We start from the raw sequence: 26,557 nt of genomic DNA on the forward strand, positions 1-26,557 counted from the left end.
GCCTGCACAGTGGCTCCCACCTGTAAACCCAGTGTTTTGGGAGGCCGAGGCAGGTAGATCACTTGAGGTCAGGAGTTCCAGACCATCCTGACATGATGAAACTCCGTCTCTACTAAAAATACAAAAATTAGCCAGGCATGATGGCTACTCAGGAGGCTGAGGCAGAAGAATCACTTAAACTTGGGAGGCATAAGTTGCAGTGAGCTGAGAATCATGCCACTGCACTCCAGCCTGGGCAACAGAGCAAGACTCCATCTCAAAAAAAAAAAAAAAAGAGGGCCAGAGACGTGGTGGCTCACACCTGTAATCCTAGCACTTTGGGAGGCCAAGGTAGGAGAACCAGAAGGTCAAGAGTTAGAGAGCAGTCTTCCCAACATGGTGAAATGCCATCTCTACTAAGAATACAAAAATTAGCTGGGCATGGTGGTGCATGCCTATATTCCCAGCTACTTGGAAGGCTGAGGCAGGAAAATCACTTGAACCCAGGAGGCGGAGGTTGCAGTGAGCCGAGACTGCACCTCTGCACTCCAGCCAGGATGACAGAGCGAGATTTCACCTCAAAAAAAAAAAAAAAAAAACAAAAAAAAAACAAAAAAACGGGGGGCGTGGGGAGATTGGGAAGGGAAAACATTAGGAGAAATACCTAATGTAGGTGATGGGGGATGGAGGCAGCAAACCACCATGGCATGTGTATACCTATGCAACAATCCTGCAAGACTGCACGTGCACCCCAGAACTTAAAAGTATAATAATACTTTTTAAAAAAAGGATGGTACCCAAGCTATTTGGATCCAAGATCTCAGCTCCCAGGTACCTGATCATCTTCTCCAAATAGTTTCCTTTCCTTCTTACAAATCATGGAATTACAATCTATAAGGACACTCTAGATACAGATACAGATACAGATTCTTCACGTAACAGGAGTTAAATGGAAAACAGATCTCTCCATGAAGAACCATCTAACTGGCCATGTTTGCACGCAGAATACCTAGGTTTCTCAAATTTTCAAGTGATACATGCTTATTGTTGCTTTGTATACATGTGCAGAGGGTTGAAGGAAGGCAAGGATTAAGCAAGGAGAATTTAAAGTAATTTCTCTAAATAACAATATCCCTCCCCAACTAAACAAACTAGGCATAGAAAGAAAAAAAAAATCCTCCCCAAGTATTTATACATAAATAGTAGTCCTTAGAAAACAGTACAGCTGGGGACTCCACAGGGCCTGAAAGCTTCTCTGATCCTTAAATAGAAATAGCAGTCGGCCCAGGCCTCTTCAAGCTTACACTTTTATGGGTAGAACCACCAATATCATCAGTTTTTGTAATATTTGATTTGAACTGTAGTTTTGTTTATCAAAGAAATAACCCTCAAAGTGTTATTTCTGTTGCAAGTGGCTAGAGGCACATATTACTAATGGAATTTCAGAGTTCAACGAAATCCCAACCATAATGGCATGTTTTTAACACTGCAGAATTTGACAGGCACATTAATAAACTAGTAAGAGTACCCAGAAACAACATAAAAGCTTTTCTAAAATTGAAAAGGAACAAAATTTTCTACTCCTTGTGAGAGGAATCATTAATTTCCAAGTTCATGACAGCGCCAAAAATAGCTGGCAGGGGGAGCACAACTGGCTATGCGCCAAAATAAAAACTGGGTTTAGAACATTCTGAAGCATCAATTGGAGGGCAGCATATTGACTTTGCCCATTCCTACCATACTAGAAAGACATTTTAAAGTCCAAAAGGTGGGCCAGAGAGAATAGCCAGACCACTCAATAACTTCCTTTTCAAAAGGAAGCAATAAGAGGCCGGGCACCGTGACTCACACTGTAATCCTAGCACTTTGGGAGGCCGAGGTGGGTGGATCACCTGAGGTCAGGAGTTTGAGAACAGCCTGGCCAACATGGTGAAACGCTGTCTCTATTAAAAATACAAAAATTAGCCAGGCGTGGTGACAGGCACCTGTAATCCCAGCTACTCCAGAGGCTGAGGCAGAAGAATCACTTGAACCGGGAGGCTGGCGGGGGCCGAGGAGTGGAGGTTGCAATGAGCCGAGATTGTGCTGGGCCCAAATCAGAACTCCGGCCTGGCATAAAGCAAAACTCCGTCTTGGGAGGGAAAAAAAAGGTAGCAATAATATATGATAACTGCTAGAGCTTCAAGTTTCTGGGAAATTAAGGAAAATATCACTTCCACAGCCCCCAGTCTAATTTTTTAAAAACAAATAAACTGAAGATTGGCTGAAAGTTTTTTCATTTGGTCTCACCCTGCTTTTGGAGTGACAAAAGCAGCTAAGGATTTCCAGCAAAAGCTCAGTCAAAACAGCAACTCTGCCATATCTACCTTATAAAAAGGCAAATAGCAAAAGGAAAAACAAGAAAAGGAAAGCCATTTTAAAAAATAATAGTAATAAGGCCAGAAATGGTGGTTCACAACTATAATCCCAGCACTTTGGGAAGCCAAGGCAGGAGGATCACTTGAGCAGGAGTTTGAGACTAGCTTGGGCAACACAGCAAGACACAATGTCTACAAAAAAAATTTAAAAAATAGCCAGGGACGTTGTAGTGCATGCCTATAGTCCTAGCTACTCAGAAAGCCAAGGTGGGAGGATCACTTGAGCCCAGGTGGTCAAGGCTGCAGTGAGCCATGATTGTGCCACTGCATTCCAGCCTAAGACCCTGTCTCAAAAACAAACAAAAAAAAACCAGAAGGCTGCTTAGTCCATTGAGGGCTTTTTATTATTTGGGCTTATAAATGTTAGACTTACCCAAACTCTAGAAAGCAAAAAGACAAGTTAATTATTTTCTACTTTACAGAACAGTAAGGCATCATTAGAGCAGGTTCATCTCTAAGGACTGAATGTTTTAAGCCATGAAACCAGATTATAATTATTAGAATTACATTTTCATTACATCTTTCCTCTTGGCCTCATTATTTCTTAATCTCTCAATATAAACTTTATAGACACCAAAACTCTGGTTCTACCTCATTTGTATAATAAGGAAATGGAGTTAGATAATCACTCTTCTAGGTCCCTTTCCAGTTGTAACATTCTAACAACTGGGCAGTAAAAGCAATTATCTACAGAAGCACAGGAAAGTAAAAGAAACTGTTTAAAACTGGCAGTATGCACTTCAGTAGGAAAATAGCATTAATTGTGCTTTGAACATGGCAAGTCTCCTCTTTGAAGACATATCCGATCCTTCAAAAACAAATACTAAACAGACTCTGGTTATTAAAGCCAAGTGACAGAAACAGCAATCCCTGCCTTGTGATTCCCCAGCTTACAATTTCTTTAAATTGCAAAATTCCTCTAACCAACACTGTTGAGGTTAATTTGCCTGGCACCCAGAGAAGGCTAAGGTTAGGATCACTTAACACAAATCACTCTGATTATTCTTGTTTCTTTCTTCCTATCTCAGAGACATCAAACCTACTTACCAGATTAGAGGTGTTACATAAAACCTAACTTCCTGCATCAGTGGCTTAGGTGAAACTACAGTTTGACGGTCAGAGGAAATTAGATTATTTGTCTAGGATAAATGAAAGATATGTTTTTCTCCTCTAAACCTTTTCCTTCCATAAATAACAAAGTGATTGAGCTTGAAATAAAGGCTGGCTAGTTTGTTCAATAGGGAAAAATATTGAGCTTGTAAGCATGGCAAACCTTTGTCCCTAAAACTCAAGCCCCAAAGACAGGAGCTTTGGAGTGTGCGTACATTTACAGTAAGCCAGAGAATAAAGTATATTATTTCCACTGCCTCAATCATTTAGCCATGCCCAGGGCCAATGGAGACAGCGGGGTGGCAAATTTATGTGAACTGATAATACTTTGGCATGTTACCAGCAAGACAAAGCAATGTAAATTAAAAAGGAGAGTAAGAGGAGGGCTAGCTTTGGAGTCAGAATGCTTCACCAGCCACAAGAATTTCACAGAGGGTTTTTTGAAAGACAGAAGGGTAAGGACTTAATGGACTCTAATATGGCAACAAAGCAACATGAAAGAAGCTTAAGAGGACCACTTCAGATAAAACTAGTGATAAAGAAGGAATGCCTGAGCTGCTATTCCATCTGCCTTAGGCTCATTACCAAGTATTACTGTGACACAACAGAACACTCATGTTCAATCCTAAACACAGTCAAGTCCTGGATACTGAACTTCAGTATACAGAGTAATTACTCAGTAATACACAGAATGAACTCCTGTTTTTAACAGGCAAACTTGGCTCCACTTAAAATTATAGTCAACAGCTAAAATGCAGTGAATTTAAAGAAAGCTTTGTCAAAGGATAACTTTGAAGATTTGAAAATTTTAGTTTCTATAAAAACAAAACCAAAATGAATCAATTGACAGCTTAAATTAAAAGGATAACAAAAGAATACAAAGATCAGCAACCTAACACTGAAAATTAGTCAATGAATTACACATTAGAGAAACCTAAGCAGCCAAATAATTCTTTTTATTTCATGTTAACATGCCCCAATTATAACAAAGCCAAATAATTTTTAGCTCCTATTGCTCTTCCTTTTTCAAGTTAAAAACTTCTCTGTTATCACAAGAGAATGCACTTCGTCTTTGACAGGGCAAACAAATAGTTAAAGAACACCTGCAGGCACAGAGTCAAGATGGAGAGGAAGAGTTGATGAGCTCTCCTCTGTCAGCTGAGGTCTACCTAGTCCCTCTGGAGGACTCAAAATGGTATGCTGCGCTGAACTCTTCAGTGCACATGTAGAGTATGTTACATATGTATGTGAGTGTGGCTGGTGGTGAGATTGCTCAAAGGAGAGTATTAAAAAGCAAATGTAGTTGGAACCTAAATCTCTCAAGGCATAAATAAATACATGGAGAGATTCTTAAAATTAGCCAAGGTTGCCTAGGGCAGCATAAAACCAGAAAACAAAGGTTCTAAGAGTTTCTTTACCTCACCTCAAGTAAAAAATATTGGTTTTATAAAACTGTAAAAAGATATTAAAAAATAGGGATGGGCTGAGCGCGGTGGCTCATGCCTGTAATCCCAGCACTTTGAGAGGCCGAGGCAGGCAGATCACCTGAGGTCGAGAGTTCGAGACCAGCCTGACCAACAAGGAGAAATCCCTTCTCTACTAAAAATACAAAAAATTAGCCGGGCATGGTGGTGCATGCCTGTAATCCCAGCTACGAGGGAGGCTGAGGCAGGAGAAACACCTGAACCTGGGAGGCAGAGGTTGCAGTGAGTCAAGATCACACAATTGTACTCTAGCCTGGGCAACAAGAGAAAATCTCCGTCTCAGAAAAAAAAAAAAAGAAAGATGTACTGACTTAATATTAAGCTGTCAATACCACCCAAAGCGATCTACAGATTCAATCCTATCCCTAATAAAAAGCAACTACGGTTTTTGTATAAAACAGAAAAATCCATCCTAAAATGTATATGGACTCTCAAAGACCCCAAACAGCCAAAACATTCTTGAAAAAGAACAAAGTCAGAGGTCTCACACTTCCTAATTTCAAACTTACTACAAAGCTACAGTAATCAAAATAATGTGGAGGCCGAGCGTGGTGGCTCACATCTGTAATCCCAGCACTTTGGGAGGCCGAGGCAGGCAGATCACCTGAGATCAGAGTTCAAGACCAGCCTGACCAACATGGAGAAACCCCATCTATACTAAAACAATTAGCCAGGCATGGTGGTGTATGCCTCTAATCCCAGCTACCCAGAGGCTAAAGCAGGAAAATCACTTGAACCCAGGAGGCAGAGGTTGCGGTGAGCCAAGATCACGCCATTGCACTCTAGCCTGGGCAACAAGAGCAAAACTCCGTCTCAAAAAAAAAAACAGTGTGGTACTGGCATAAAGACAGACATATACAGATTAATGGAATAGACAGCCCAAATTTGAAAAAGGTAGAGCAATAGAAGTTAAGAATTATTTGTATATATGTTCAAATGATTCCAACAAGGGTGCCAAAACTCCCCAATGCAGAAAGGACAGTCTTTTCAGCAAATGGTGTTTGAAGAACTGAATAGTCACATGCCAAAGAATTACATTAGATTTGTACCTTGGACCATAGACAAAAATCAACAAAGAATGAAAGACTGAAATATAAGAGCTGAAACTATAAAACTCTTAGAAGAAAACATAGGGGAAAATCTATATGACTTTGATTTAACAATGACTTCTTGGATATTTCACCAAAAGCACAAGCAACAAAAGAAAAAGTAGACAAACTGCATTTCACCAAAGTTAAAAACTTTTCCATGTTAAACGCTATCAACAGGTAAAAAGGCAACCCAAGGAAAGGATGAAAATTGAGTATACAACTCAACAACAAAAAGCCCAATTCGAGAAATGAGGAAGGGACTTAAATAGACATTTCTCCCAAGACATACAGATGTCAAACACATAAAAAAAAAAAAAAAAAGCCGGGCTGGGCATCGTGTCTCATGTCTGTAATCCCAACACTTTGGGTTGCTGAGGCAGGTGAATTAGTTGAACCCATGAGACCAGTCTGGGCAACACTATGAAATATCATTCTCTACCAAAAATACAAAACACTAGCCAGGTGTGGGGGTGTGTGCCCATAGCACCAACCATCCAGAAGGCTAAGGTGGGAGGATCACTTGAGCCTGAGTGGTCAAGGCTGCAGTAAACCATGATCACACCAATGCACCCCAGCCTGGCTGACAAAGTGAGACTCTGTCTCAAAACAAAACAAAACAAATGCTCAACATCATTAATCATTAGGGAAATATGAATCAAAACCACAATGAGATACCAGTTCACACCCATAAGAATGGCGATTTTTGGCCAGGCGCAGTGGCTCACACCTGTAATCCCAGCACTTTGGGAAGCTGAGGTGGGCAGATTACCTAAGGTCAGGAGTTCCAGACCAGCCTGGCCAACATGTTGAAATCCGTCTCTACTAAAGAGGTGGGTGCGTGTAATCTGACCTACTCGGGAGGTTGAGGCAAGAGAATCACTTAAACCTGGGAGGCAGAGGTTGCAGTGAGGCGAGTTCACACCAGTGCACTCCAACCTGGGCAACAAGAGTGAAACTCCATTTTAAAAAAAAAAAAAAAGAACGGCTATTTTTCAAAAAAACAGAACAAGGCCAGGACTGGTGGTTCCTGCCTGTAATCCCAGAACTTTGGGAGACTGAAGAAGGAGGACCACTTGAGGCCAGTTGTTTGAGACTAGTTCGGGCAACGATGAGACCCTCAAAACCCCATCTCCACAAAAAATAAAATAGTAATTAGCCAGGTATGGTGGTGTGCGACTGCAGTCCTAGCTACTTGGGAGGCTTAGGTGGGAGGATTGCTAAAGCCCAGCAGTTGGAGGCTACAGTGAACTATGATCATGCCACTGCAGTCCAGTATGAGCAACAGAGGGAGACCCTACCTCTGTAAAAATAAACAATTTTTTTTAATTAAAAAAAATAACAAATGGCTGGGTGTGATGGCTCACACCTGTAATCCAAGCACTTTGGAGGTCAAGGCGGGCAGATCACCTGAGGTTGGGAGTTCAAGACCAGCCTGACCAACATGGTGAAACCCAGTTTTTAAATAAATAAATAACAAATATTAGAGAAAACGTGTGGAGAAATTTGGAAGTTCATCCACTGCTGGTGGGAATGTAAAATAGTGTAGCCTATGTGGAAAAGTTTGGTAGTTCTGCAAAAAGTTAAACATAGAATTATCATGTGACCCAGCAATTCCACTCCTAGCTATATACCTAAAACAACTGAAAATAGGGACTAAGATATTTGTACACCAATGTTCATAGCAGCATTATTCACAACAGCCAAAAGGTAGTAACAACCCAAGTATCTACCAACAGGTGAATGGATAAACAAAATGTGGTACATACAAACAATGGATTATTCAGCCATAAAAGGAATGAAGTTCTGATACATGCTACAGCATAGATTAGCCTCAAAAACATTATGCTAAGCGAAAAAAACTAGACACAAAAAGACAAACACTGTATATGATTCCACTTACATGCACTATCTAGAACAGGCAAATTCATAGAGACAAAGTCAAATCAAGATTACCAGTGGTAGGAAGAAGGGACAATGGAGAGTTATTGCTTAATGGTTAGAATTTCTGTTTTGGGTGATGAAAACATTTGGAAATAGATAGTGGTGATGGTTACACAACATTGTGAATATACTTAACCGACAGTGGTGATGGTTACACAGCACTGTGAATGTACTTAACACACTGAGTGGTACCAAATGGTTAAAATGGTAAACTTCCTATTATCAAGGTCTTACCACAATGTTTTTAAAAAAGGAGACATGTAGATGACATATTTTCTGAGTCCTTGTATGGGTTAAAATATCCTCACATTATTTTCACACATAATATAAAATTCTTAATTCAGAATTTCTATTTCCTCAAATTTTATTACAGGCTGTAGCATGTTGGACATAGCTCCTTATAAACATATTCTGTAGGTTATCTATATGTTTATTATTTCACTTCTTGATTGGATGCTTATGTGATTTGTATTTAATGTATGGTCATTAAAACTAAATATCAGATTTCTTAAAATTAATAACTAGATAAGTAAGTAAATGGGTGCTGACAAAAGCATATTTTAAAAGCCTTGGTTATGATATAGACAAAATTGTATATATCAGCATTTAAGTACTGTCCCAATAATTATTATATATTACAACGGAAGCTACATTAGAAGTATCAACCTAGAAATATGTATCATTAAAGTATAAGGTACTTGGGTCAACGCCATTCAAGGATAACCAAATAAGTTCAAAGTATTTAGAGAATGTTAAAACAGAAAGAGACTGTAGCAATCATCTAATCCAATTTATGCTACTATAGAAGAAAATGTAAAAGAATAAAATGTTATTAGAGTTAAATCTGGAGTTATTCCCAAGTTATTTTACCTGCCAAGGTAAGAGCTTGGAAAAAACAGCAGCATATGCTCACATTCATTACAAATAAGTAAATATCTTTGTATATTTCAAGACTCTTTAAAATGGGAAAATGGCCAGGCATGGTGGCTCACGCCTGTAATCACTTTGGAAGGCCAAGGCAGGAGGACCACCTGAGGTTAGGAGTTTGAGACCAGCCTGGTCAACATGGTAAAACCTCATCCCTATTAAAAACAAAAAAATTCACCAGGCATGGTGTGGAGCACCTGTAGTTCCAGCTACTCGGGAGGCTGAGGCAGAAGAATCATTTGAACCCAGGAGGCAGAGGCTGCAGTGAGCCAAGATCACACCACTGCACTCCAGCCTGGGTGGCAAGTAAAACTGCATCTCGAAAAATAAATAAATAAACAAATAAGGAAATGAGGTATAATGGTTCTAAAGACAGAATCAGGTGCTAGTATAATTCAACTAGTAACAACCTTCAGAATCAGATTGAGATAATTTTTTCAGTGCTAGATAAATTTTCAGAAATAAGAAAATGCCATATATCGGAATGCCACACACATAGACTGAGCTAAAACATATCCTAGTTCTACCTTAGGATTTATAAACAAATTCATCGCTATAGGTAGTCTATGGGGTATATGTTAAATATAAAGACAGAACTCTGGGCTAAGATATGCTTTTTCAGCATTTGCCACTTGCCTGTAGTAACGTGACTGTAAGTAGGTTGAGCACACAGCTTTGGAAACGTGACTAGCAGAACCAAAGTCAATGACCTTCACTCGGTAGGGTTGGCGAACTGGATCAACCAGCATGATATTTTCAGGCTTAAGGTCAGCGTGAATCAGACCAAGACTCTTGAGCTTCATCAAGGCTGTGGCCACTTGCTGCAAGATTGGTCTAATGTACTTGAGTGGCAGTGGGCTAAATTTGTTTTGCTTTAGAAAATCATATAAGTTCTGCTCCAGCATCTCAAAAACAAGGCAGGTGTGATTCTTATGCTGAAAGCACTCATATGAACGGACAAAATTATATTCATCAGCATTTTCACTGCTTAGGCGGGAAAGGATGCTCACTTCAATCTGTCCTTGTCTGGCATAGGAGGGGTGGTTCTTCAAGATTTTAATAGCCACAATTTCCTTGGTGCTCCTCTTCCAGCACTTAGCCACCTGTCCAAATGTCCCCCGGCCTAGGAACTCCAAGACTTCATAGCTATTGGTCATAGAGCAAAGGATCTCATGCTGGACCAGCTGGTAATCCCCTTCTCCGCTGGAACTGCTACTCTTTGTGGTCACAGTGGTGGTCGTGGCAGCAGCACCCACCACAGTCCTGTTTTGCAGCATGAGAGGGGGATGTTCTTCTATGATCTGCACACTACCGTTGCTGTCAACTTCCTCACTCTTTCGTTTCAATCCACATTTTTGATATGGCTCAAGCAAAGAAACGTTGCTTCTGTGAGTCAGGGTCTGGCTGCTTTGGAAGGTTGATGTAGCAGCACTGCCCGAGCTATCAGCGGCTGTTACAACAATATGCTCCACTGCCGGAGCTGGGAGGAGGAGGCCCTGGTCGTAAGCAGGGATGTTGAAATTTGCTACCTGGTGAGAGGAGTTGGCTTGCCCTTGTGTGGATGGGAGGGTTTTGCTGTGGGTATAATATTTGTCGTTGCTACTCTGTCCTGAAACATCCCAGCCAGAGGGCTCTATTTTCAGTTTCTTCGCACTGCAGAAGGCACTCGACGACACTGATGGGGGCGAAAACACTTGCAACTGTGATGCCATACCTACATTTAGAGAAAGGAAGAATTAGACCACAAGAATAAGAGATACAAGGCTTAGATTTAAAACACACACACACACACACACACACACACACACCCCTTTTACTTGATAAAAGAAACATGATGTTCTCCTCTTCTCAAAAACTAATTCAATCTTGACCTATATTCATAGAAACAGTGTACAGAATGTGCTAGACAAAGTGAAGATTATCCACTCTGCTCAGGTCATACATAAAATGCATTCAGCTATCTATCACATTTTAAGAGAAAAAAGTAACCAGGATGGGCCAGGCACAGTGGCTCAAGCCTTTAATTCCAGCACTTTGGGAGGCCAAGGCAGGAGGATCTCCTGAGCTGAGGAGTTCAAAACCAGTCTAGGCAACATAGTGAGACCCTGTCTCTAAAAATACTAAAATTAAAAGAAAAGTAACCAGGATGATAAGAAAGCCAGAGTATCTTCTGAAGAACCCAGGGAAGTTATTCTTAGAAAAATATTTGGAAAGGAAGTAAGAACAGTCCAGCTTTCTGTCCCTGTATATCCCACAGACACCTCCAGCTCAGTAAGCCCAAAGATTAAACAGAAAGCTATTTTTCCAGAATAAAGTCCAAACATCTGACATACCATGCAAGCCATTTCATATTTATCTTCTCCATTTTCAACCATGTGACCCTCAGATGCCTTAGGGCTCCACAGTAACCCCTCTTCCCTTGCTCTATACTTCCCCATTTTTAATAATTACTCCTCAAGATTAGTCATCTGTGAAAGACTAAAATCTCTATCTCTAACCCAGAATTCTCTCTTTTAAACTCCAAACCCTATATCCAAATGACTACTGAACACTGCAACTTGGTTATTTTACAAACATCTTATATTCAATACATTCAGAATTAAACTAATGAGCCTCCACCCCACCTTCAGTTTTCTATTTTAATTATAAGATGCCATCACTCATCCAATTCCTCAAGCCAGAAATCAGGGAGCTCCAGTCTAGGCAGCACGGTAAAACCATCTCTAAAACAAACAAACAAACAAACAAACAAAACACAGAAAAAAAAATGAGCCAGGCATGGAGGCGCATGCCTGTAGCCCCTGCTATTCAGGAGGCAGAAGTAAGAGGATCTCCAGAGCCCAGAGATGCAGGCTGCAGTGAGCCTTGATCGCCCCACTGCATTCCAGCCAGGGTGAAAGAGTGATACCCTGCCTCAAAAAAAAAAAAAAAAAAAAAAAAAAAATCAGGGATGTCTGTTTCCTCATCTACACAATAGTGATAGCAATATCTACCTCATGGGGTTGTTCTGAGAATTAAATGATTTAATACATGTAAAGTGATAGTGTCTAGCACATATTTAATACTATCATCCTGACTCATTCCTCTCCATTATTCCTCCACATCTAATCTCTATTTTATCCATTTCATCTCCTAAGTATATTTCAAATCAGTCATTTTTCCCTACCCCTATTGGCACCATTCTAGTTCAAATTGCCAGTAGCCTCCAAACTAATCTCCTTAATTGCACTCAATAGATCTTTGCTTTTAAACAATGCAAATCGGATAACTGCTCTCCCTTCTTAACCATCCTGCTTCCCCTTCTTGCAGGGTTTTTCACTGCTTTGGAGATAAAGTCCAATGTTCTCAACTTGGCTGGGCATGGTCACTCATGCCTGTAATTCCCACAGTTTGGGAGGCCCAGGCAGGAGGATAACTTGAGGTCAGGAGTTCGAGATCAGTCTGGGAAGCATTAACAAAAAAGAAAAGAAAAATTAAGCCAGGTGCAGTGGCTCAAGCTTGTAATCCTGGCACTTTAAGAGGCCAAGGTGGAAGGAACACTTGAGCCCAGGAGTTCAAGACCAGCCAGGGCAACATAATAGAGACTGTATCTCTACCAAAAAAAAAAAAAAAAAAAGAAAAAAAAAAAAGCCAAGTACAGTGGCACATGCCTGTGGTCCCAGGTACTCAGGAGGCTGAAGCAGGAAAATCATCTGAGTCTGGGACACTGAAGCTACAGTGAGTTGTGATCACTCCATTGCACTCTAGCATGGACAACAAAGCTAGACCCTGTCTCAAAAAAATCTGCCTCAATCTGCCTTAAAATGCACTCCAAAATCTGCTTGCTGCACTGCCTTCCAACATCTCCCCACTTTGATCCCCACCACTACCGACTCTAGCCACATTGCCCTTCTTTCTTTAGTTCTTGGAAAGCCATTCACCTCTAGGCCCTCTAAACATGTTGAAGAGTTTCTGCTGGGAAAACTGCTCTCTGACACCTCTGCCACATGCACAAACGCTCCCCACGATCATTTCCACGGCACCCTGTTAACTTGAAATTGTTTCTTTAATGCTACATTCCGAGCTACAGTATAAGATCCAGGGCATGTACCACCACCTCTGTCTTGTTCTTCTCATATTACCAAAGCCTACTAAAGACGATATATACATACTCAATATCTGTTGGATGAATTATTTGACCCCTGCCTACCAATCTCATATCTATTAAATACAACTCCCTACCACTCATATTCAACTGCATTATTTTCAAATGCTTGGTCCTTGATTTTTTTTTTCTTAATGTCTTTCTTCCTTTTTATCTGAGTGGTCCTTGAGTCATGGGGGAAGTCTCCACCTCAATCCGTATAGTGTAATGTTACTAGTCATAAAAGAATAAACACACACAAGGAAGGAAACATGACAAAGGATGTTACAGAACATCAAAAGGCAGTATGTACATTTCTTTGCACCTAAATACAACTAGAAACCACCTGCACTGGACTAGTCAGCTGGAAAGAACAAACCCTCTGCCTTCAATTTCTAAAATGCAGTTGAGATTTACTTTAAGAATGAGTTTCCATAATTTATATAAACTTTGAAGAGAAGAAAAAGTACAAATTAAAGGCTAAGGTCAGTACAATTTAACTGTGAGGCTGAATTTACAAATCATCTTGTTCTACCTACTTTACTTAAATACCAAATATAATAAAAGAAAAATCTGAAACCAAGTAGCTTCTTTACAAAATACACCTATTAAAATATGTGTATAAGTATTTCTTATCATCATAAAATTAAAGCCATTAAGCGAACCTGTTGAACAACAAAAGGAAGTAAATTTTCTAAATCTGTTTTCCATTAATAATGTTAATATTGTTCAGCTGCTAATTTTAACAATCTATCAAGAAACAAACTCAACTTTTCTGTAACTAAAAGTATTTAGTGAAGACTCTAAATAGAAAATTTGCAGTTTGCAGCAACTGTCTAGGAATAGGGGGTCAAAAAGTTATAATACTGAAAAGAATTCATGAAATACCAAATTTTTAACAATGTATTCATTTTGAGAGGCCAAGGTGAGGAGATCACAAGGTCAGGAGTTCGAGACCAGCCTGACCAACATGGTGAAACCCCGTCCCTACTAAAAATACAAAAATTACTTGGGTGTGGTGGCTTGCGCCTGTAATCCCAGCTACTCAGGAAGCTGAGGCAGGAGAATCGCTTGAAGCCAGGAGGCAGAGTTTGCAGTGAGCTGAGATCGCACCATTGCACTCCGGCCCGGGTGACAGAGCGAGACTCCGTCTCAAAAAAAAAAAAAAAATTATTCACAACTAGATAATCTACAAAATTCTGCATTTAGCAGAGTAACATTATTGCCAACTTTTTACCCAATAAACATAATAAAAGATTACTTACAATTTCAGATCGTCACATTGGGCATTGGAAAAAGCACGAGTTCTAGGACATGTTTCAGAATGTTTTAATATTAAATGATTATAATTCTTATTCATAAAGACAAATTTAGTTCACCCAAAGGGAAAGGACAACTCAGAATTCTTTCACTGGCCTCCCCCACAACAAGGGTGTGATGTACGAACAGTCAGCCAGTATCAGACTACCATAGCTCTTACAACATGGCTGAAACTCATTCTGACCTCAACTAACACAAGATGAGAAGAAAATACAAAATGAAAATGGCATAGATAAACCAACAGACTCTTATTTATATTCTACTCTGAAATTCAGCTAAAATAGTAATTCCTAGACACAGGATAAAGATACTATGTTCCATTAAAATTGCCTTTCCAAATGGGGAGACAATTCTCTTCCTATGTGGAGAGCTTTCAAACAGCAACAACCACAAAAAAAAAAAAAAAAAAAAAAATTAATATCTGTGGAAAACTTACTATATATCAGAATCTATAAGGCAAATCACAAATATTTTCAATTCAAATATTTTCAATTCAATATGAACAGCTACCCAATAAATACATTTAAAAGTTATTTCTTAACACACATGCAGCCAACAAGCATATGAAAACATGTTCAACATCACTAATCATTAGAGAAATGCAAATCAAAACCAAAATGACATTCTATCTCACACCAGTCAGAATGGCTATTATTAAGAAGGCAAAAAATAACAGATGCTGGCAAGGTTGTGAAGAAAAGGGAACACTTACACTGCGGTGGGAGTGTAAATTAGTTCACCCATTGTGAAAAGCAGTGCAACAATTCCTCAAAGAATTTAAAATAGAATTACCATTAGATCCAGCAATCCCATCATTGGGTTACCCAAAGGAATATAAATCATTCTACCATAAAGACACATACACATGTTCACTGCAGCACTATTCACAAAGACATGAAATCAACCTCAAGGCTCATAATGGTAGACTAGATAAAGAAAATGTGGTACATGTACACCATGGAATACTATGCAATTATAAAAAAGAACAAGATCATGTCCTTTGCAGCAACAAGCAACTTGGATAAAGCTGGAGGGCCACTATCCTAAACTAACATAGGAACAGAAAACCAAATGCTGCATGTTCTCACTTACAAGTGGGAGCTAAAGAACGAGAACAAGTGGACACAAAGAGGCCAACAACAGACACTGGGGCCTACTTCAGGGTGGGCAGTGGGAGGAGGGAGAGGATAAGGTATATGCTTATTACATAGGTGATGAAATAATCTATACACCAAACCCTGTGACACACAGTTTACCTATATAACAAACCTGCACATGTACATGTACCTCTGAACATAAAAGTAAAAAAAATTTTTTTTTTAAAAAAAAGCTATTTTTTTTTCTGAGACAAGTCCTCACACTGTCATAGAGGCTGAAATGCAGTGGTGTGATCACCGCCCACTGTAACCTCCAACTCCTGAGCTCAAGCAATCCTCCACCTCAGCCATCCAAGTAGCTTGGGCTACAGGCACACACCAGGACACTTGGCTAATTTCTATAGGCACATACCACACTTGACTACTTTTTTTTTTTTTCAGAGATGAGGTCTTACTATGTTGCCCAGACTGGTGTGAAACTCCTGGCCTAAAGCAATCCCCTTGCCTTGGCCTCCCACAATGTTCAGACTACAGGCATGAGCCATCGTACCTGGCATAAAAAGCTATTTTTGACTTCCTGAAAACACTGCACCTTTTGACTTCAGCAATGAATGAAGTCTTTACATTTCAAACCTGACTTTCCAAGGACTTAACCATCTCAATATAATGACAAATTTGCCCAGTGCATTAATACCAAATTAGCAATGATGGGCAAAAAACCATTGGTACTTACTGCTAAAAGATAATTGCTAGAATCCAAGGCTTTCAAAAACAGATTAACGACTTCTCCACTCCCTGGCATTGTCACACCCATTTAACATTGTTTACTGGGTGCTCCACACTATAAGCACTATAGATAGATAATCTTATTAGGAAGAATCCAAGTACTATAACCCTGAATGAAACAGTTGGTTATGACAACCAAGGTAATCATTTTCCATTGATTTGTCCTTACCCCTCAGTAACCTGTTCCCCAACACATCAATAATAAATTCCTGTTGCTTTTGTTCAATGTCAGTCATCTTTGCCTCTTTCATACAATTTAACAGTTGGTTACCCAAATGACCTAAAACTGTACTATATATTGATTTATTGCTCTAGCACTTATCCTCAGATGACATGAACACAGAAGTACATATTTTCTATCACACACTCTTGATACATATTTTTACAGATAAGAGTACATCTTCTTTAAAAACAAAGCAAGACAGTTTAGGAAGAAAATTCTTTCTGGCTGGGTGCGGTGGTTCATGCCTGTAATCCCAGCACTTTGGGAGGCCAAGGTGGGCAAATCATCTGAGGTCAGGAGTTCGAGACCAGCTTGACCAACACGGAGAAACCCGTCTCTACTAAAAATACAAAACTAGCCAGGTGTGGTGGTACACGCCTGTAATCCCAGCTGCTCGGCAGGCTGAGGCAGGAGAATCACTTGAACCCGCGGGGCAGACGTTGCTGTGAGCCAAGATGGCACCATTGCACTCCGGCCCGGGCAACAAGAGCAAAACTCCGTCTCAAAAAAAAAAATTCTTTCCAATAGAACACCTAAATCTCTCTCTACTCCCGTAAGTTTTCTCCACCCCTACTGCACAATTCTGTACTTAAACAGCTTAACTGGTCTCCTCCAAACTATACTCTCAACTTCCCCTCTTTGAGACTCTGTCACTCAGACTGGAGTGCAGTACACGATCATGATTCAATCTTCCTACCTCAACGTCCCAAGTAACTGGGACTACCAGTACACGCCACCACACCCAGCTAATTTTTTTGTAGCGACAGGGTTTCACATGTTGCTCAGGCTGGTCTCAAACTCCTAGGCTCGAGTGATCCACCCACCTCAGCCTCCAAAAGTGCTGGGATTACAGGTGTGAGCCACGATGCTAGGCTCAAGCCCCTTTTCTAAGCTCCCCTCTCCCAATTCATTCTTCACCTTACAACTGAAGCTTTTAAAAATGCACATCTGAGGCCAGGCACAGTGGCTCATGCCTGTAATCCCAGCTCTCTGGAAGGCCAAGGAGGGCAGATCATGAGGTCAGGAGTTCAAAACCAGCCTGACCAACATGATGAAACTCCATCTCTACTAAAAATACAAAAAATTAGCTGGGTGTGGTGGCGCTCACCTGTAATCCCAGCTACTCAGGAGGCTAAGGCAGGAGAATCACTTGAACCCGGGAGGCGGAGGTTGCAGTGAGCCAAGATTGCGTCATTGCACTCGAGCCTGGGCGACAGAGTGAGACTTCGTCTCAAAAAAACAAAAACAAAGAAAAAAAATGCACATCTGAAAAAAAATGTGTATCTATTCCCTACTTAAAACCTTAGGACAAAGACCAAAATCTCTAATTTGGATTACCAGGCTTTGCAAGATCTGGACCATGATTACTTGCATAGCCTCGCTTCATCTGCACTCTTCCCCAGGCACTTTCTCTTCCAGTACTACCAAGTCTCTCTGGGTTCCCATAGTAGGCCTTGCCTTCTCTAGCCCTAGTTCCTTTAACTTGTTTCCTCTCCAGACTTCATTTTCCCCTCTTAGCTTTTTCTTTTCTTTCTTTTTTTTTTTTTTTTTTTTTTTTTGAGACGGAGTTTCGCTGTTGTTACCCAGGCTGGAGTGCAATGGCGCGATCTCGGCTCACCGCAACCTCCGCCTCCTGGGTTCAAGCAATTCTCCTGCCTCAGCCTCCCAAGTAGCTGGGACTACAGGCACACACCACCATGCCCAGCTAATTTTTGTATTTTTAGTAGAGACGGGGTTTCACCTTGTTGACCAGGATGGTCTCGATCTTTTGACCTCATGATCCACCCACCTCAGCCTCCCAAAGTGCTGGGATTATAGGCGTGAGCCACCGCGCCTGGCCCCTCTCTTAGCCTTTTCTTTTCCTAACTTTTACTTACTCTTCTAGTCTCTGCTTAAAGCTCACTTCTTCAGTGTGGTAGAGGCTGTTGCTCTGTATCAAAATCAATACTTCATTTAGATTTATTTGGAATGACTATAGCAACAGAAAAAAAGAAAAGTGCTTTATGTTTAGTAAAAAGGTACTACATTTTAGTACCTGCACATAACAGTCTATATATATGTCTATAAAGCTTAGAATTAAGACAATTATACCCTGAGGAGTTTCCAGGATAAGAAAAAGTTCAAATTGACAAAGCAAAAATCAATATGAAATATAAACAACACGCCAGCAAAGGCTGAAGGAAAACAGGACTTAAGTAAGGCAATAGCAGTTTGGAGAATGGAAGATGGAAGAGGCTCTTTCAGAAGAATGAGATAACTTTTGCTATGCTAGTATGCCAAGGGATGTGGAAAAATAAAATACTCTGTTAAGTAAGGAGATATATTTAACTGAAGCAGAAAACACTGGCAAAAAAGTACTGGAACTCTTAAAGATAAAAGAGACCTTAAAAGATTCTAAAACTCCCTAATTCCAAGATGAGAAAAAGGAGATCCAGGCCTGGAGTGGTGGCTCACGCCTGTCATGCCAGCACTTTGGGAGGCCCAGGTGGTAGATCACTTGAGGTCAAGAGTTCAAGACCAGCCTGGCCAACACGTGAAAGCCCATCTCTACTAAAAATACAAAAATTAGCCAGGCATGGTGGCACGCACCTGGAATCCTAGCTACTCGGGAGACTGAGGTCTCCTGAATCACTTGAACCTGCCATTGCACTCCAGCCTGGGTGACAGAGTGAGACCCTCTCTCAAAAAAAAAAAAAAAAAAAAAAAAAAGCAGATCCTAAAAGGCCAAATGAGTTTTACCTAGAACTAATGAATAGCAAAAAGACTCCAGGTCTTCTAATTCTTTTTCCTTAAGCACTCTGGGAAAGCATTGTACCAAGTACCTTAAAGAATCTAAAAGAAGTTTCCTTACCTTCAAAGAACTTAGAATGTTGCTGAAATAATATGACAAATGAAAAAGAAAAAGATGAAAACAGGATGTAAATTTTTAAAGTGCCAAATTATGCACTACAGAAATATATCAGGCATTTGGGAACTGGGTTCCAACAACTAAACGGAAGATCAGGAACAAAAACAAAAGGAACCAAAAGGCAAAGCAGTGATTGTTGAAGTGGTACTTAAAGGAAAATAATCTTGATGACTTGTGTTCAGAATGGCATGAAGGGAGCGGAAGGGAAGAAAACGGGAGGAATAATAGTAAACTTTTTCTAAAAGACCTAAAAAATACAGACTGTTGTTACACATTCAGGCAGGTAGCAGATCAAGCAGCTTATGTTTGCAAAATTACTTCAAATTACAAGACCAGTTTACAATATATAACTAACAAGCTGCACAAGTTTCAAGTGTAAGAACTTTACAAGGCCAGTATGACTCACTGATTTCTACCAACGAATCACTGATGGAGCTGTGCTTATAAAAACAAAAGCACAGAATGAAAGAAGTCTATTTTCAAAAGAATTGTGAACTTTGAGATTATCTCTTTTTTTATTTATTTTAGAAGGAAGTTCTGGTTTGGTTGTAAGTCTCAAGTTACCAACGAACTTGCTCTAAAATCCACAAGATTTTTCCTGTCAAGAGACAGGAGTGTTGAGAGATAGGCTAAACTATTCATGAAGGTATCACCAACAAAAGTTCAACTTGCCAACCAGAGCCAGTACCCTTATAAGACCTCATTCACCATTTTATTCTAAGATGCTTTACTGGCTCGGCTGCCTCCAGTTCCAACCACAAGTACTTTACTAAAATATCCTTCAAGCCAGGAACAGCATCTTAAAGTCAATGACACCCTTCACCATACCAATATTATAACACAGAACCTTGACATGTAAAGATCCAAAATCACCAGCTGAATAATGACAATTAGGTAAAATGATCTGTTAGATTTTTAAATGTTTTACAGAAAGCTTTAGGCTTCTGTAAGAAAAAACCTGGTAATGGTTTGCATTCTCTATAATCTTACCAAAAAAAAAAAAACCTACAGACCAGAAATCAAAAATAGCTTTACACAAACAAAAGGAAAATTGTAGGTTTGCTGAGGGCATCAGCCACTTAATTTAACCCCATTTCATCAGGAGCAGGAAGCCAAACTGCTGTTTTCACCAGTTACTAAGAAACAAGATAAAGGACAGATTGGGACAGTAGAGTCTATAGCTGAAAGTATTATTTTGATGCAATTACTGAGAATTCCCAAAGTGTCACTAATAGACAAAAAAAAAGCATGTAGGACTGCCTCTAAATGAGTCCACCTACAACAGAATCAGTGGTTAAGTAAAGACAAGACTTACTGGAGCTTGCGGGTTTTTCCTCCTCTTCCCTACCCCCATCTTCCCATCTTCACCCCCTCTCCCCAAGCAGGAAAGAAAGCTCACCCAGCATAAACACAGGTCATTGCTCACAGCTCGTCACCACAACAAACTGGAGGTTAAACCGACGCTCCTGGAAACGGAACTCCAGGTCTTCGTTGCTAGGCACAAAAAGGGGATCTTCCCTACAGACCTGTGAACAGTATGGGCCTTAACAGTTGTTTCCCCACCTTTCCCTTAACAAACAAACAAAAAAAAAAAAAAAAAAAAGCAAGCTTTGGAAGTGGTGACGGCAAAAGTTTCCCTGTGGGCCAGACCTCTAGATCTGCCTTGTACAGATACATATTAAGTGGGCTGGTCTCACGTAATCTCCACCGTCATTACGAATTTCAAGCCTAAAGACTACAGAACATCAGCGGAGAGGACGGGAAAGCTTCCACACCCACCCAACGGTCGTCTTCTCCAGGCACGGCTTCCTGGTCCAAAACAGCACAAATAACCCAAAACCATGGTGATAAGCGGAGCTGTGAAATACACACGCACAAACCACACTGGGAACCTGCCACGACAGCCGGGGAAAAAACCGGCCGAGGAGACGCAAGGCGGTCCCCTGTCACTTAAGGACAACACGCCCAGGCGAGAAGTGGCAGGAGGCAGGGGGAGTTGCCCCGAAACCTGCCCACCTTCCTGGGAACGCAATCCCCTCAGCGGCCGTGAGCGGACGGGCCGCAGGACGCGGCGTCCAGTAGCGAGCGGGGGCCCTCAGAGGAAAGCGCCCCCCGCAGGCTGGGCGCCCCAGAAGAGCCGGCGGCCGGCCCGGCCCCGCCTCGGGAAGCTGAAGGGAAGTCGTTCCCCGCCGAGGCCCCCTCCCGCCCGTCCCCACTCACCGCCGGTGTGTCTGGTTCTCAGCCGCGAGCTGGGGCTGCCGCGAGGAGGCGGCGGAGGAGACGAGATCTGGGGCCCCGCCGGCGGGTCATCATACCCTCCGCGCGAGCCGGCCCGGGCCCCGGCCCCCGCCCCCCGGAGCCGTCCCCGCGCCCGTCCCGCAGGGGGAGCCTCTTCAGCCTCCCGCCCGCTCCACCAACCCAGCCCCTTCCCGCCGCCGCCGCCGCCGCCTCAGCCCCGCGCGCTCCCGCCTCGGCCTCCGGCAGCCGTCCGGAGCTACCGCTGGGCCCCTTACTCCGCAGCCGCCGTTGTCGCCAGACCAGACGAGCGGAGCGCCGAGCGGCCACCCCCTGCCCGGCCGGCCCCACCTCGCCGGAACTATTCACCCGCCCCGCGCCATGACACCTACTGAGGCGGAAGTGCAGTTGAACGGACTCTCTAGGACGACCGCATAGTACTGATCGCAGTGGGAGTGGGTGGGGCCTCGAGCGGGTGGGCCTCCGTGGGGAGCCAGCGTGGATCGAGTGCTGGGGCCGGATTTCTCGCCCCCTCCGCACTGTGGACTCCGCGTTAATTTAAAGGTGCTGGCGGTGGTAGGGGATCCAACTGTAAAATGTCATCCCAGCTAGTGTGACATCACCACAGCCTAGTGTGACACCCCCAGAGATTGGGCAGTGTGCGGGAAGACAGTGGCTAGCAGAGGAACTCCACTGCCGGTGAGGGATTACCTCAGTTTAGGCTTTGATGTTTCGTTGCTGTCTAGAGACGTTTTAGCAGTGTCACATCTGTGTACCACATCTGGAAGTCTCCCTGTACGTCAAGAGCCCCTTAGGGGAGTCTCCCATTGCCGCCTTGGGAACCTGTGTTTACATTAGGAGAGAGAATAGCTGTACTCTGAACTCAAAAGCTCAAAACATGCAGTGAGCGAATGCTAGCATAATTTTCTTGATTCTACCAGAAGGAAGTAAGGCTGGGTATTTAGGAAACAGAATGCGTTGGGCACAACATTTCTGAGAAAACGGACACTGAAAATTAGGTAATCCTAATAGAAAAGCAATTGGGATCTCCCAAAGTCAAGAGATTCTGTAGTACTTCCGATATATCTCCTGATGTGTAAAATATTCAGATTCCTGAAGAGGGGGGCATTTTTAGGGAGACTGTAGCCTCTTCATTTTTTCCATCCCACTCAAGTGCTGGAGGCAGCAGTGATCTGAGCCCTAGAAAGTGGCTGTCCTGCACCATCGGTATTTGCATATACTCTGTGAGGAGGAGGCAGATGTCGCTAAGACAAAATTCTATCAAGTTTTGTTTCTCAGATCTCACTTATGAACATCTTTGATTTCCTTGGATCCCTAAATCACATACAAAAAAAGATAATTTTTGTAAAATGTGCTGAAGTACCTTTTAAGGGAAGTCATTTGGCTTTCGCTCTGGCTTAACAACACTGGGAGCAGTTCCATTTTATCTGGAACAGGGAAGTTTATTTACCTAGAGAACCCGGGTTAGCAAAAATGTTCAATCCCACAAGGCAGTTTTGCTTGCATATTTTCACAGAAACTTCCTGCTATTACTTAAAGAACTTAAAGTCCTCACATTGGGCTGACCTGGGAAACATCAAGACAAAAAGCATGGATAAACATGCCTGCTTGATGAGCCAGAAAAAAAGGCAGAAACCTGTGGTCTGGGTGGAACAGATCCTGCTCAAAATGTAAGCTTGAAACACACTAATGGTATACCATGCCTTGGTTCAACCCAACTCTCTGATGTGTTCCTAATCTCTTTCCTCTTTTCAAATATGTCTCAAAATTCAGCTTTAGCGAGCCTTTACTGATTGACTCCTATTTTATTCTAATTCTGCATTATCATCTGACTACTTAAATTAACTTGTACCTTCTTTATATATACTTGTTAACCTCTATTTTAATTGATCTTAGGTCATCTGTCTTTCTCATTATACGGGGAGCTTCTTAAAGTCTGTATTTTCTCCTCTTTAGTATCCTTCATTCATTCATCCAGCAAACTGCTTGTGTGCCTGCTCTGTGCTATATACTCTTCTAGACACTGGGTCAGGTATGAATGAGACAGGTGAATAAGACATGGTCTTTTCCCTCAGGGACCTTAAAGTCTAGTGAGGAAAAACTGTGTGCAGACATAGATAAATGAGAGAGTCAGAAAAGAACATCAGAAGTGAAATTTGAGCATAGTAAGGTTAAAGAAGTTTCAAAGTTTAGTTATTTGTCCATTCAGTAAGTATTTATAGAGCATCTTCTGTGTGCCAGGCATTATGTAAGAAATTAAGGGACTGGGTGCGGTGGCTCACGCCTGTAATCCCAGCACTTTGGAGGCCGAGGCAGGTGGATCACTTGAGTTTCAGGAGTTTGAGACCAACCTGGGTAAAACCCCATCTCTACTGAAAATACAAAAATTAGCCAGGCATGGTGGCATGTGCCTGTAACCCCAGCTACCCGGGAGGCTGAGTCAGGAGAATCGCTGTAACTCAGGAGGCAGAAGCTGCAGTAAGCCGAGATAGTGCTACTGCACTCCAGCCTGGGCAACAGAGCGAGACTGTCTCAAAAAAAAAGAAGAAATTAAGGATACAAAGAAAAAAAGGTATGGTCTGTGCCCTGAAGGAGCTTACAGTTAAGCAGAGAAGTGGCAGGATGTGGAAGTAGTAAGGTAAATTGAGTCAGATTTTGAAAAGCAATGTAGAGGCTGCTAGTTTATTCACATAGGTGGCTGGGCACGGTGGCTCATGCCTTTAATCCCAGCACTTTGGGAGGCCAAGGTGGCAGATCACTGGAGGTAAAGAGTTTGAGACCAGCCTAGCTAACATGGTGAATCCCATCTCTACTAAAAGTACAAAAATTAGCCAGGCGTGGTGGCAAATGTTTGTAATCCCAGCTACTCAGGAGGCTGAGGCAGGAGAACTGCTTGAACCCGGGAGGTGGAAGTTGCAGTAAGCCAAGATCGCACCGCTGCACTCCAGCCTGGACAACAGAGCCAGACTCCATCTCAAAAAAGAAGTTTATTCAGACAGGTAATATGAGAGAACTTGTGATGGTGAGGAAGATGGCTGGAGTGGGTAAAGACTGGAGAAAGGGATCCTAATCAGAAAACTATGATGAGGGTTTGATTAAGCAGGAAAGAAGGCAAGAAAGGGGCAGATATGTGAAATATATCCTCCTGAACAAAGTCAGGGCAGCTGGAGAGAGAGATGGAGCAGTTAGCAATTGGAAGCATTCAAGTCTCATTCAGGGCATAACATCCTGCTAGGGCCAAGAGCCTGGATTCAGTGTTGAAGGCAAGAAGTCACTTGCCCAAGAGCGGCAGTGCTTAAGGCCTAATAGGAGAAGCTGACAAGAAGGCTGTGTCTTGAGAGAAGCTGAACCAAAAAGCTAGGCAAACTATTCAAACAAATAATGAATCCTAGGGGCTAGGGAGAAAAAGAGAATTTAAATAGAAGTCAACAGGTTGTGAAACTGGGAAAACCAGATTAGAGTGAAGGTCTACAGTAAAGGATAAAAAGCAGAAAAATCCTTTGAACCAACTGGAGGAGAACCTCAGTGATTCTTTTTAAAGCCAGAACCCAGAGTACTTTTTATGTGGGTTTTAAACATATAGATAAGTTGCAAGAGTAACAGAAAGAGGATCCATATACCCATTACCCAGATTATTAACATCTTGCCCCTTTTGCTTTATCACTTGGCAGTTGTCTGGATGGATGGATGGATGGATACATATATGCATATATAAATAGATACATAGATACACAGACATATAAACAGATACATAGATACATAAAGATATATTACACATACACATACATATTTTTTTCTGACCAGTTGAAAGTAAATTGCATGCATCATGCTTTACCCTGTAATACTTGAATGTCCTAGTAAGTACATTCTCATATATAAACAAAATACATATAATTATCAACTCCAGGAAATTTAACATTGCTGTAACACTTTAATCTACCATCCATGTTCCAAATGTTGTCAGTGGATCTGATAACACCTTTCTTTGCATTTTTTTCTTTTCCAGCACAAGATCCAGCTTAGGATCATATATTACATTTAATCGTCATGTCTGTCTAATGTTCTTTAATCTGGCACAGTTGCTCAGCTTTTCTTTGTCTTTGATATTCTTGAAGAATACGAGCCTTTTTCTAGTGAAGGGGTAATAAAATGTTCTTCATTTTAGATTTGTTGTTTATGTTTGATGTTTACTCATAATTAGATTCAGGTAATCCATTTCTTGCCAGAATACTGCATGTATGATATTGTATCCTCAGGATATTATATCCAAAGACACATGATGTCTCTCTGTCCCTCATTGGTGATACTAATTCTGATCACTTTATTAAGGATCTGATTTCTCCACAGTACATTTACTATTTTTTCCTTGTCCACTTTAATATCCATCCACTTTAAAATGTTTAATAATACGTTATGTCAATTTTTATCTCAGTAAAAAAAGGGAGCAACATAGCGAGACCTTGTCTCTACAACAATTTTATTCAGATGTCTTGAAGGATAAAAAAAATTTTTTTTTAATTAGCTAGGCATGGTGGTGCACAGCTGTAGCCCCAGCTATTCAGGAGGCTAAGGCTGGAGGATTGCTTGAGCATGGGAAGTTGAAGCTGCAGTGAGCTGTGATCTTGTCACTACACTCCAGACTGGGCAACAAAGTAATACCCTGTCTCAAAAAAAAAGTGAGGTGGTAGGGAGGAAGGTTTTCAGGATTTAGAGACAAGGTACAAGAGATTTTACCCTTAATTTTCCTAATTTTCAAGGGTCAACCCAGAGACTATTGTGGGGAAAAAACAAATGCCTTGACTCCTTATGCAACCCATGTTTATGACTCCTCAGACCCTCCTTCCCCCATAATCATTTCTAATGTCTCCCTTTTCTATACATAATGATCTTACTCT

General features: G+C 41.5%; 2 protein-coding genes across 6 annotated transcripts in view; one reads left to right on the plus strand and one right to left on the minus strand.

The window, feature by feature from the left end:
• The window catches only part of HIPK1 (homeodomain interacting protein kinase 1), a 50,858-nt gene extending 29,133 nt beyond the window's left edge, over positions 1–21,725 (minus strand). For 2 of the 5 annotated variants that reach the window (XM_012466622.3, XM_012466621.3), the window contains exon 1: positions 9,586–10,663. In XM_012466622.3, coding sequence (XP_012322045.1) covers positions 9,586–10,661 — 1,076 coding nt within the window. In that variant the 5' untranslated portion in view covers positions 10,662–10,663. Of the gene's footprint in view, positions 1–9,585; positions 10,664–20,721; positions 20,744–20,805; positions 20,992–21,626 lie in introns of those variants that run through there. The other 3 variants (XM_064372677.1, XM_064372676.1, XM_064372678.1) reach the window with 3 other exon arrangements.
• A 774-nt stretch (positions 21,726–22,499) lies between these two features.
• AP4B1 (adaptor related protein complex 4 subunit beta 1) overlaps positions 22,500–26,557 on the plus strand; it is a 32,325-nt gene continuing 28,267 nt past the window's right edge. Inside the window, exon 1 of the mRNA XM_012466623.2 lies at positions 22,500–23,332. Within this exon, the coding sequence (XP_012322046.2) occupies positions 23,136–23,332 (197 nt within the window). The 5' untranslated portion in view covers positions 22,500–23,135. The remainder of the gene's footprint in view (positions 23,333–26,557) is intronic.

This window comes from Aotus nancymaae, unplaced genomic scaffold (assembly GCF_030222135.1).
Source record: "Aotus nancymaae isolate 86718 unplaced genomic scaffold, 86718_ANA_hifiasm-v0.15.2.pri h1tg000007l, whole genome shotgun sequence".
Lineage (NCBI taxonomy): Eukaryota > Metazoa > Chordata > Mammalia > Primates > Aotidae > Aotus > Aotus nancymaae.